The 12,595-nt window shown below is 41.9% G+C and overlaps 1 protein-coding gene across 3 annotated transcripts in view; it reads left to right on the forward strand.

Moving 5' to 3' along the window:
* The first annotated feature begins 566 nt into the window (after positions 1–566).
* The window catches only part of pdgfd (platelet derived growth factor d), an 87,950-nt gene continuing 75,921 nt past the window's right edge, over positions 567–12,595 (forward strand). For all 3 annotated transcript variants that reach the window (XM_033630578.2, XM_033630579.2, XM_078167135.1), the window contains exon 1: positions 567–1,161. In XM_033630578.2, coding sequence (XP_033486469.1) covers positions 1,044–1,161 — 118 coding nt within the window. In that variant the 5' untranslated portion in view covers positions 567–1,043. The remainder of the gene's footprint in view (positions 1,162–12,595) is intronic.

The raw sequence follows: 12,595 nt of genomic DNA on the forward strand, positions 1-12,595 counted from the left end.
GTTGAAGTTCGCAGTCCCCTCCCCTATAGATGCCACTAAATCCTACACACTGCTCCTTTAATTACCATAACATTTTATTCCATTAGTGGGCATTGAGATCGCCTATATTTACTCAATATACTTTGAATTTTTAATACACTTTATTGCCCTCATTACACTTAGCCTGTGCCTATAGGAGTAATAAAAGGTATATAATGGGCTTTCCTGTGTCATCAGAACCCAAGCACAGTCATGTCAGCTGTTTCCTTGGCTCTCTGTGTAATGCCTACCAAGGAAGAGCCAACTCCAGAGACTTCCCTCCTCTTGAAGTGAGTTGTGGTGACCCCCTGTGCTCCCCTCTGAGTGTTTCCTTCAAAAATGTTCCCTCTTTGGCGCATTTCCTCCACTGTGACGAAAGTGTGCCAAGATTAAAATAACATAGTAATAACATAGGGTGGACTGATGTCATTTTTTTTTCTCTAATAAAGTGCAAGTGTACTGTTTCTCTCCCCAGCATCTCGCTCAGTTACACACTCACATTACACTCACACACACACATCGTGAGCGCGCACCACTCACTTGGCAAAGTTTGACGTGCCGGCTCTCATAGCTCAGACGCGCCTGATAGAAAGCAGTAAACTATGCAGGATATGTCTCAGTGACTGAACAGAATTTATCCTCTCCGCAGCGATAAGAAGTTCGGCGCCTGTGAGCTCCTGTGTGACCGTGAACGCAACTATATCACCCTCCACCTGCACTTAATTGTTTCGGAGTTTTGCTCTCGGTGTCTGTGGGGCGCGTAACTTCCAGCAGAGGACAAGCACTGGGATTGTGGGGCACTCCGGCACAGGACGGGACATCGTGTGCGCCAGGCGTCAGGCAGAGGAGTCAACAAGTGGCTCTCATTTGCGGGAAGAGGAGGGAGATTATGAAAGAGTCAAGTTGCTGAATGGAAAGTTAATGTGGACTTTTCTAGTCGGTATTTAAAGTGAGTGATAGTTTGTTTGAGCCTCTGGAAGGTGACGAGGACATAGTTTTTAAGTGTTTACGCATTTGTTATCAGCATGAGTGGACCGGTGGTTTTCCAGATGTGGATGGTTTTATTGTTGGGGACTATAACAGGGGTCGCGAGGGCTCAGGTCTCTACTGCCAAAGTGATGAGGGGCAACATCAGGAGAGACGGTGAGTCTTTATTGTTGCACTTTGGTGTGTGTGTTTGGCCTCTGCGTTTCCTGCTGAAACTGTGTTATTGCTACAGCTATTATTGCTATTTTCTCATCAATTTATTGTTATTATTGATTTTCATCTGATTTTCTCTTGTTAAACACGTTGGCCTGCATCTTTGCATGAAATATGCTATATAAATAAAGTTATTATTGGTATTATTATCATCATCATTTTTATTATAGTTGCCCTCTTGCAGGAAAGTATAATTATGATCATATTTTTATCTTAAGTGGCATTTTATTGTAGCTTATGTGTGTAACTTGACTTCTTGAAACCTTAGGCCGAGCTTTTATTAAGTTTAGATAAGGCAGTGGCTTTTTCAGATGCATCTCTTACTTTAAAATCCGTATTATGTTTTTTTAATCAACTGTAATACAGATATAAAAGGATCAATGATTGAGAAATTTAAACAACAAACAGGAAATACTTTTCTTGCAATGACTGATTGTCTTGTGGTGGCCTTAGGACTGCCCCCCAATAGTGGACCAAACTTCAGTTGACCAGAAATGTCATTAGTCGGCAAGATTTCATTGGTCGCTTTGTGACAGAGGGAAAAAAAAACCTGAGAATGTGGAACTATTAGGAGCTGCGCTTTGTCAAAATAAATTGAAACCTATGTGACTGAACCATGTGGGAATTTAATTTGAAAGGACAGACACAGGAAGTGGCCACCATCAGCAGTCAGACAGGAGTCACATTAGATATCTTTCCCTTCTTCTGTCAATGTTCAGTCTGATAAATACAGAACAGTTGATCATGTTAGTGCAGGGCTACCCAGAGCTTTACATCTGTCCCATGGATGATAGGCCTACACACTTATAAAAAGCACCTGAAAGAAAATCAGCTTGTTAAGGTTGCTTAGCAACCTCAGATGCAACGGGCATCCAGCACCTGACCTCACGTTTACTAGGTGGTTAAAGACGCAGCATGTGTACGGCCCCTAATTTCCAGGCCTGGTACCTGCAGTTATTCCACAGGCTAGTTAAAAACATGTCGGGCAGGAAATCCAAAGTGTGGGATCATTTTGAGAAGGTGAAGGACGAACTCAAGGTGATATGTAAACTCATCTTCATTGGTCGACTACAAACATGACGTATCATCTGAAACATGGAAGTAGCTACATGCCCATTAGCCACTTAGCACAATCATTACTGCTTTGCCCACAGCGTCATTAACAGGCGGCTCGCTCAGTGTGTGACGTGCACTTGTAGATAAAATATAGGCCTATATTAATGAAGGTTCATTAGTACGGTTTTGTATTTCTCTGTAATGTAGCACAGTGTTAACAATGTTACTGATACTATTCTTTCTCACACCTTCAACTCAAACCATTGTGTTGCCCCACCCAAAATATATCATTTAATAATTAAATTTATATTGTAAACATGCGGCCGACTAGTCGACTAATGGCCCTAAATGATGACTATTGCTTGACTAGGAAAATTCTTGGTCAGGAGCAGCATTAGGTGGCCGACAGTGTTACTTAAAATAGACATCAATTGTTTGCTAAGTGAAGCACTTGACTTATTGTAGTGAATGACCTGTTCACATTGTGGGGTGAGAGTGGAGGCAGCAACCAAGTGGAGACACTGATGACAGAGGGGGGAAAGTTAAATAATGTGAAGTGGGTGCAAATGAAGCAAAAATAGAAAGGTCTGTTGGATGACAAGCTACTCCACATTTTCAGAAAACTGAATAAGGAGCATGTATGTGTCAGTAGCCAGTCAAGAGTGGGACTCCTATCACTGCCTCAGTGCGTCTGCTCCTTCACCGAAGCTGAAATCTTAAGATTCCCCGAGCTCCTCGCCTATCTAACTTCCTGCAGGTGCGCCATGCTTACTTTTTACTCGGCCCTGAGGCTAAAGTCACGGTGCTACAGTACCCTTGATTACACACACACTCACACACACAGGCATGCACACAGCTGCAGGGTTGCTTTTGGCAGGGAAACATAAAAATACCACTGTATTAGGTTCTAACCTGGACAACTGCCCCTGAGGCCTGTCTCACCTCTCACTCCTGTGTGTGCGTTATTAACAAAAGAATAACACAGAGGGTTAGGTCATGACTTCAAGTCTGTCTACACGTCCACACCTACCCCTCAAATACCACTGAAACTTTCTAAAGTTCAAGTATTGTTTTTACTGCATCTAACCGTTCATGATGAATCATTTTCTGAACGAAGCCTGCCATGCACGCACCGAGCACAGAGACGAAACACACTTTGATAAGTCAGTATCCACAGATGTTTGACTGATGGATTGCACCATGTCAGAAAGCAGTTGCCAGGTCTTTTCCAGTCACAAGTGTGCATATACATATGAATGATATCATAGAAACTGCCACACAGAGTGACAGCTGTGCCGCAGCAGAACCGTGAGACAGCGCAGACGGACAGGAGAGCAAAAGCGGCGAGTGATGACAAAGAAAAGGCTTGTTAGAAAATAAAAGTTGATACTGTTTGGAGATGACAGCTGCACTCACTCTATTTTGGTCAAGGTTCACAATAGCGGCGGGATAAAAGTCTGTTCTCTCCCTGAAAAAAAGTATTAAGGAGGAGAGATCAGAGGACTGCAGTGATAAAGCTCCAACATGCTTTTACCATACTTTAGAAATGGGAGTTTTTATTACTTGTTCCAACAAGATTTATCAGATCTGCCTCTCAGTTCTGCAGCAAATCTCCTCTGAAGTTGTTATTATTTTATGCAACAAAGGAAGAGTCAGTCTCAGGCTGCAGAAATGTTCATTAAATTCTTGTTCAGTCATATTCACTCTTGTTTTGTTTAAGCTTGTTCAGTTAAACCCTCACTTTGGCAGCAATTATCATGCGGTAAACATTTACAATGCAAAAAATTAACTCCCTGCTAATTTTCTACATATCAGACTCAGATTAAAATTATACACTTTGCCTCATCCTCAAAAACTTGTGTTCCAAACCTGCACTAGGCCTTTGATAAACACTCATCGCACATACTTTTATAATTTGGTAAAATTTAAATCAAAAGCAAAACCTCTCTCACTGCTGCACACATCCCTGAGCTGCCTACACTTGCCATCTGTCAAACTAATCCAAAATTAGGAATCTCCCTGCTGTCTCCCTGATATTGTCAGGAAGTGATTGGTTTAGTGCACTCAGCGACAGAGAGGAGATGATCTCAGGTTTCTACCCTCAGACACTGGCTGGGAAACATGCTTCATCTTAGCAGTAACTTCAGGTGGGAGACTTCAGGTGCAGTTTCAGAGGGTCAGCTTTTCACAACTCTAGCAGCAGCCGGTAAAACGATGAGCGTTTAATCACTCGATCACAGGAGTTTGAAAGATGAGTCGGCAAATGTTTTTTGAACACTGTCACTCAGACGCTCGCTGAGGATCCTCCTGACAAAGTCGTCAAGCCGTCTTTAAGTTCTGTTAATTCAAACTCAGATTAATCAAAGTGAATTCTTTGATTTCTTGATGATCTTTTGTTGCACAAAGACTAAGAGTCGCTGTGATGGCAGCTACTGAGACAGAATGCTTGTTGGATGCTGCACAGTCTTTTAACAGCTCTTCAATCCCCTGCATGCAGTCTTACAAAAATACACTGTGCCCAGAAGTTATCTTTACGTGTGTGTGTGTGTGTGTGTGTGTGTAAATACATTTACAGTCGGCTTATGCGGAATATGAGAGCTTAGTTTCCCTGTTTGATTGACTGCTGCTGATTTGCTGTGTTTCCATGTGCAGGAGTGAACCTCAAGCTGATAGGGGCTCCGCTGCTTTCACTCTTCCATTTGCCATCGTAAATGTGCCTGCGTGTGTACCTTTGTGTATTTGAATGTGTGTGTGTGTGTTTGTGTGTGTGTATGCATGTGTGTGTATGTGAGTGCTCTGACAGAATGTCTTAGCTCACTTCGAGGAATTCCCCCCAAGGTTCTTTTTTTTTCTCCTGTGTTTGTTCAGCGAATTGCTCGTTCTTTCGCCTGCCATTGAAGTGTGTCTGTGTATGCATTGAAGAGGGTGGGGGGGTTGGTGGGGGCAGAGTGTACTTGTAGAATGGGAAAACACACATGTAAACACACAGAATGAGGTAAACACTATTTGGCCTTTCTGGCTTGAACAACTTAAAATCTCTGCTGAAGAGAACAGATGACCCAGATAGGATGAAACCTATTACACTTTCTTTGTGTGTGTGTGTGTGTGTGTGTAAGCAGTGATTGTGGGCACAAAAACATGTACATGTCTGTGAAGGCACAGTCAGAAACAACACTGACACAAGCACTATCATTTCACTGACGACAGCACAAATGATCACAGACTTAACTTTGTTCACATGGCTCACACATACACTGTCATTTATCTTCCATATAAAGTGTCAACTGCTCTTAGGTTTTACTTTAAAAGTGATTCTCTTAACGATGCTCTGACGCATCGTGATCATAGAAAAAGTTTGGCAATGGCTGGCATTTTGTGACTGCCCTCCACTGGCATTGGAGGAGATTAAGAAGACCTTCACTAGATTAGAGTCAGATCCACAAGAATTTTTGATGCATATTCAGAGAAATCATATCCTCAGATATTCAGATAGAAAGTCACATATTATTAAAATCAGTGACAACGGTATGCTTGGGTGATTCATGTCTTTGCAATTTTTGACATCATGTAATACTTAAAACTTTCAAGGTTTTTCATTGAATGGATTTATAAATTAATTTCCTTTAGTGAAGTAGAAATGCTTGTATAATCTATCATCTACCATGTCTCAAAAACAGAAATTCAGTAGTCAGTAGCAATACCTGTGAAATTCCACACCTCAATAGCCAATTCACCAGGGTTAGAAAAATAACAAAAAACAAATACACTCTTTTTTTATGTGCAATAATATATATATGAGCACTTTCTTTATCCTATTTTAATTGCAAACATTGGCAATGAGTGCATGAAGTGTATATACAATTGTGTAGAATGCAAATGGAGACATATATTTATTTATTTTTCTTACTATATTATTACTATTTACTTATTTTATATATGAGCCCGATCCCTGTATGCACCTGAATTTTGCTGTATGTTTGTACAGTGACAATATAGAAATCTGATCTGAATCTAATCTGAAAAACAAAACAATAAATCCCATCCACTTAAACATAAACTTACTCATTAAAACCATTTAAATTAACTTACATTATTATTTTTGTCGCTAATCCCTGATTAGGGCGGGACGGCAGTAGCTAAATCCACAGCGTCTTGGGTTGGGAAAGGGAGGGTCACCTATTCAAGTACCAATCTGGACCAAACATGGAGTATGGACTGGTAGCTGGAGGAGTGCCAGCTTGCCTCCTGGGCACTGCAGAGGTGCCCTTGAGCAAGGCACCATGCCCCCAACTGCTCATTTAATGCATGTATAGGTCCTGTTTGTGCATGTGTGTGTATTTTGGGCCTGTGTGTACATGACAACAGAGTGAAAAAAAGAAAAGAAAAAATTGAATTTCCCCTCTGGGATCAATAAAGTTTATCCTCTTCTTCTTTTTCTTGATGATCCACCACAAGCAAAAGCACTAGTCTGTGTGGGTTCATGAGACACTATGGCCAAGGATATATTAATATATTAACATATTCCTCCTCCATTGTTGTGATTTTTCAGCACTTGTACATGTAAGATGTGACGTTTGGTCTTTGTGGTAGGCTAATTGTCCCGTCCCTCCTCAATTGTGAATGAACAGCTGGGTAAACTGACAGTAACGAGTGCAGCGTTTTACCCAAAGTTGAACATTTTTTTAATTCTCGGCGACAAGAAAAAAATGCCAAACATGCAGCGCAGAATAGACACTCAGCGCCTTGTCACAGTGCTGGCGTTGGAGGCATTATGTAAATATGTGGGGCTCCTACTGCAAAGAATTTTTTAAAAATGGCTGGCTCCTTTTCATAAAGTCAAGGCGGAGCTGTCACTGCCGCTGCAGTTGTCGCCATCTCTCAGGTGTTGTTCTTGCGTGCTGGTGTGCGTTCTTCTTCCTTTGGCACTTAAAGGCTGACTAGAACACTTGTAGACGTATATACTGCCCCATCAGGTATGAAAGAACTGCTTCCCCACTACCTATGATACTGGAGAAAAACAAGCACCCCCACATTTTCAGAATGTTGGCATCAACTTCGTACCAAAATATCGGTTCTCATGACATCCCTCGTCTACCGTGCAATTTTTTGTGAAGTCAAAATCCCATAAAGAAAATGCTGTTGTCAGTTCTACTTGAACAGCTGAAGTGTTCTATTCAAACTCCTTTTTACCCATGAATGAATACCACCATTTTTCCTTTTATTCTTTAATCCATGGTGCACCTGGGCTACTACGAATACTCCCTAGTGTATTGAGAGAGGGTGTTGCACAACTTTGTGAGTGTAAGAGAATGTGTGAAAAACTCTGGAGATTTAAGTGTGCTGTTATCTTCTTTTAACCCTGTTGACTCTGAGATTAACTAAAGCTATGCAACAATATTACTTGCACACGCTTCGCTCGTGTGTGAAAGTACACACTCACATGTAGACATGCATGCACCACTCAAAGTTGAACTTAAAGATATGAAGTAACGGAGATGTTGCTGGTACTGAATGACCATGCTTACAGTCAGTGGCGTGGTTAAGTGTTTGAAGAAACAGACCACCAGACTCTGCAGTGTTCATGTCATGCAGTCATCGTGGCCACTGTGCTAAACAGGGTATATAACTTCTATTCAGGGACACAGTCACATTATATGTTATAAAAGGCTCCTGGCATCTGTCTGATTCCTCCTCTTATTCCCTCCAATAGTTCTTCCCTTATCTGCTGCCGTCCTCTCTCAGTGCTCCCTTATCAGTTGATGCCTCGCTACGTATCACTCCATCTCTCCAGATCCTCCTCTTTCAGTCTCCCCCTTTCTCATTTCTCTCTTTATCTCACCATCTTCCCCCCCATCTGTTTCAGCTCTTTTTAATCAAAAGCTATTTCACCCTGTTGGCTCTATGAGCAAATATAATGCAGCAAACAGTGCCACAGACACGCACTCCAACACAGCCGCACAACACACAGCTACCTGTGCAAGGATAATGCTTTTAGTCAACCTATGTAAACCACCAGACATTTTAACAGCCACTGTGGATACACACTAAAAGATCAACCTTCACGCTATAAAAATGGGCGCAGACACAACAAGTTACACAGTAATACACACACATGTACATGCAGAACAGTAACATATGAGCGGCTGTCGCAACAAAAGCATGTGTGTTCTCATACTCCTGAGCTAGGCGTTGGTGATATCAGTGAGTGTGATGACATGGTCCTTGACTGTGTCTGAGAACTCAAGGTGGCCTTGTCTCTGATAACACAGGCGCGCGCGCGCGCACACACACACACACACACACACACAAAGAATATACAGTAATGTAAATTTCTCACATAGACACACATCAAATCATACTTAAGCATAAAACTTGTAGGAAAAAAAGACAAATGTCCATTTACATGCTGCAGTAGAGGTTTCAAAGTGGCTTTAGAAGAAGAAATGTATATTTGAGAAAACAACTTCATCAAGGTCCATCTGGTAACTGCTCTGGAGCTATCAATAATGTCACACAATCGTTCTTAATGTAAACTAATCTAAATCTAGGGTAATTTGTAAAATCAAAAAAACCTAATGGCTAAAAGACCATCCTATATGTATTCGTACACTCTGCTTTGTGGTGCAGGTATACATGAGCCCTTTTTAAAGAGAGATTCTGCAATACTGCCATGAAGGAGATCTGCTATTATGCTGCTTTTGCTTTTTTACACTGAAATAAACAATGTTGGCATAATGCTGCTTCAGTGTATCATTTTGGATAGCATGCTGGCATTCTAGAAACAACGTCAACACCAACATCTGCTCTGTTACTACTGGAGCTCTCATTGGGCCCAAAAAGTCAAACCTGGCTCGACACGTACCCACATAGTTTCTGTCCAAGTCCGACCTGAGCCCAAACCATGGCAGCAGTTTTGTATCCAAGCCCAATTAAAAAACAAAATTTCCAGTAAAAAAAAAAGACAAAAAAAAGATGTTTTTAATATTTCTGTTTACTTTCTTCTATATAATTCTTTATAAGCTCTTTTTTTTTTTTTTTTTTTTTACCTATCTCGCACTGAGGAGTTGCATTCAATGTCTTGTGCATGTACAATGACAATAAAGATATTCGTACTCTAAACCAGTGGTTCCCAACTGCTGGGTCATAGTCCAAAAGTCCTTTCTGAATGGACCACAAGTCACTAACAAACGTCAGGTTTGAAAACACTCAGTACAGTACAGTAAATTTCCAGCACATACTTTTTTTTTTTTACTGTAGAGTGAGTAACTAATCGACAGCTACTCGACAGAGACGACAAACTAGCTCAACAACACGGCCAAAACCAAGTATTACGCTGAATGTATTGAACTGCGGGACCTTGAACTACTGACTAAGGAGAAAACTGGACCCCCTGGCTGGACTAGTTGGGAACCACTGATCTAAACCATTTATTACAATCCACTAAATCAACTAAAGTATTTTCAGTGCTGTAGCAGACATCAGTGGCACAATCACCGACACAGCCCATTCATTATTCATGGCATCACACAGACTATAAGGTCTGCATTTTAAAAAGAAAAACATAGAAATGGCTGCAAACCTGACCAGGTTTAAGCCTGGGAGCATTTTGAAAAATTACAGCTTGGTCCAAACCTGGCGGGTCAGGTCAGGCCCAATTGGCTCAGGGCAGAGGATCAAATCTCTAGTTACTACCTGCACTGCTGGCTTAGTGGCAGAGCAACAATGTCTCCTTCCCACGTCCATTCCATGCCCACACCTTTTGTACAGAACAGCGAGGTGGAATAACTGCGCAACAGTCCACCTTGAACAGGCTGTAAAAAAGGAGCTCTAGATTTGCTAGTGGTGTGAGTGGAGGGCTTTCATCCATCCTGCAACATCTTGATTGATTTAATACAGGATCTAAATGGGTTCCAAATGTTTTTGTGTCACCATATTAAGCACAGGGGTGACAGCAGGGAGGAGTGTCACTAAAGGTTATTGGAATTCATGAGTCACTCTCAGGACACCCAACATGGAAGTTCTCCCCACCCGCCCACCCAGGCCGCCACATAAACACAATTACAGGATCTCCCTTTCAAGGGAATCCCCCAGTAAACACTTGTCATCTCACACACATACACACACACTTTCGTGCAAAAAAAATTGCATGAGCTAAAGTTACCCCACCCCTAAACATTTGGCAGGCAGTCTTTTCCTCCCCTGCACGGAGGAAATAGGGTGGTGACCACTTGGACAGAGAAGCAAAGAGTGAGATGATGCCTTGGAAATTGAGTGGAGCTAGGTGTAGGCTCATGTATGGGGCTGTGCTGAGATTTTAGGAGGGCAGCAGGAGAGGAGTGAAAGTTTAGACAGGAGCTTAGAGGGCACAGAGGAGGAGGAGAGGGAAAAGGTGTGTTGGGAGAGATATGCCAAGTTGAAAGACCTGTCCCTCCACTTTTCTGCCCCGTCAGCTCCGAAACAGAGATAGTAAGACCAACGGCAAGCCAAATGGACAGAGTATAAAAGAGGAAAGCAGGACTGATAGAGGAGTGGAGAGGGGGAAAGATAAGGTGCTTCTGCAGAGGGAGTGCAGTATAGTGCCAAACATCAGCAGATTATCTGATCTCTGCATCTGATCAAAACCTAAAGCATAAAGAAAACAGGAGGCATGACCACAGCTCTATCAACATGCAGTACCTTGGCCGTTGCTAAAGGCTACAGACAAATCTGGCTGCCCAGATTGGAAGGTCAGGCTACATCCATGCACACGCAGTGAAGTGGAAACATAATTAAGCTTCTTCACCTCATGCCCCAAATGTGATTGTTTAAAAGAACAATGAATTCCTAAAGATCATCCAAAACACAGAGAATATCCTGATACAGAGAAACATTGAATTCATTCATGCTGATTATGTGAATAACAGCCACCATCTCTTGTTATCTCCCATTAAGATTAAGCCAATTATAAGAGGGAGTTTGTAGATAAAAGAGGTGAAACCTGGACCGTGAACAAGGAATGATCCTCAAAGTTTTGTGCTTCAGCTGCATGTGAAGAATTCAAAAGCAAAACTAACCCAACATGACCACAACATTTTACAGAAGTAAGAAATGAGGTGTTGCAGTAGCTATATCCAGTGTTCAAATTATGAAGGACCCATGCAGGCTTTGCTTCCCTTAGGGGGCCTCAACACACCAAGCTGATGGTCAGTCAATGTCAAGCCGCCTGTGAGTTTCAAAAGACTGAAATTAAATTAAGAAATAAGTGAAATCAAATTTGCCATTATAGTTTAACAGCAGCTGGGGGAAATGCGGCAGGACAAGAGTGAAAGTTAAAGTGGCAAAAGTCTCAGTAGGGCGGGCGGGATGGGTGATGAATGGGTCCAACAAACACCAACTTTCACGCAGGAGAGTGGTGTACGTGCCCCATAAGGTTATAAAGCCAAAACCTGTTCTGTTTTTCTAAACCCAACCATGTGTTTGTTGGCTAAACATAACCACATGCATTAGTTGTTGAAGGAAAAAAAACATCAATTTGCTGTGCTGTACTGACATAGTGCATTTATTTTTAAGGAGACTGTATGAAAACTAAATTTCCTGTGAAAACAGAAGTGTATTTTGAAAGAAGACAATGCATGTAACAGGCAGAACTTCAAACGGCATCAACCAACACACCAAGGGTACCTTGCATGTTGTATGTAGACGAGGAAAGTCCATGACCAAACGTCAACCTGTGACGAGGTCGGAGTGAGAATGTGTTGTCTGGACTTTGGGCCTTCTGTCTTTCTTGAATGTGGGCTGCTGTCATGTGGTATTGTTTTATGCACCTATATGTAAATTGTGCGTGGAATATATATCAGATCAGTCATTCCCAGGAACAGGGCTTCATACCAGTACCAGTCCATGCAGCATATGCTACCAACTCATGATGTTATCAGGCAAGAACAAACATCTCCTCACTCTTCCTGACCACACACGTCTGGACAGCCACTCTAGTACATGGTGACGAATTGTATCTGGTGTTTGCAAACCTAAAGCAATTTCACATTTATACTTACTTGTATTCTTGCGGAGAGGCAGATGAGAAAATCGATAGCACTCTTCAAATCTGCCTACCAGCATCTCTGAAGTTTACCACTCACAGGGATACTTTGCCAATTTTAAACCAGCTTTGTATCATAACAATGTGGGTAGTATGCGTCAATGAACTGTTAACCTCTCAGTTCAGATCCACTGGACGATGTGTTTTTGTCATTTAGCGGATTTTCACCAGCTCTAGAACTGTTGCTCAAACTACAGATTGTACTTGCACATCTTCGTATGCCTGCCACCACAAACTCAGAGA

This window comes from Epinephelus lanceolatus, chromosome 4 (assembly GCF_041903045.1).
Source record: "Epinephelus lanceolatus isolate andai-2023 chromosome 4, ASM4190304v1, whole genome shotgun sequence".
NCBI lineage: Eukaryota > Metazoa > Chordata > Actinopteri > Perciformes > Serranidae > Epinephelus > Epinephelus lanceolatus.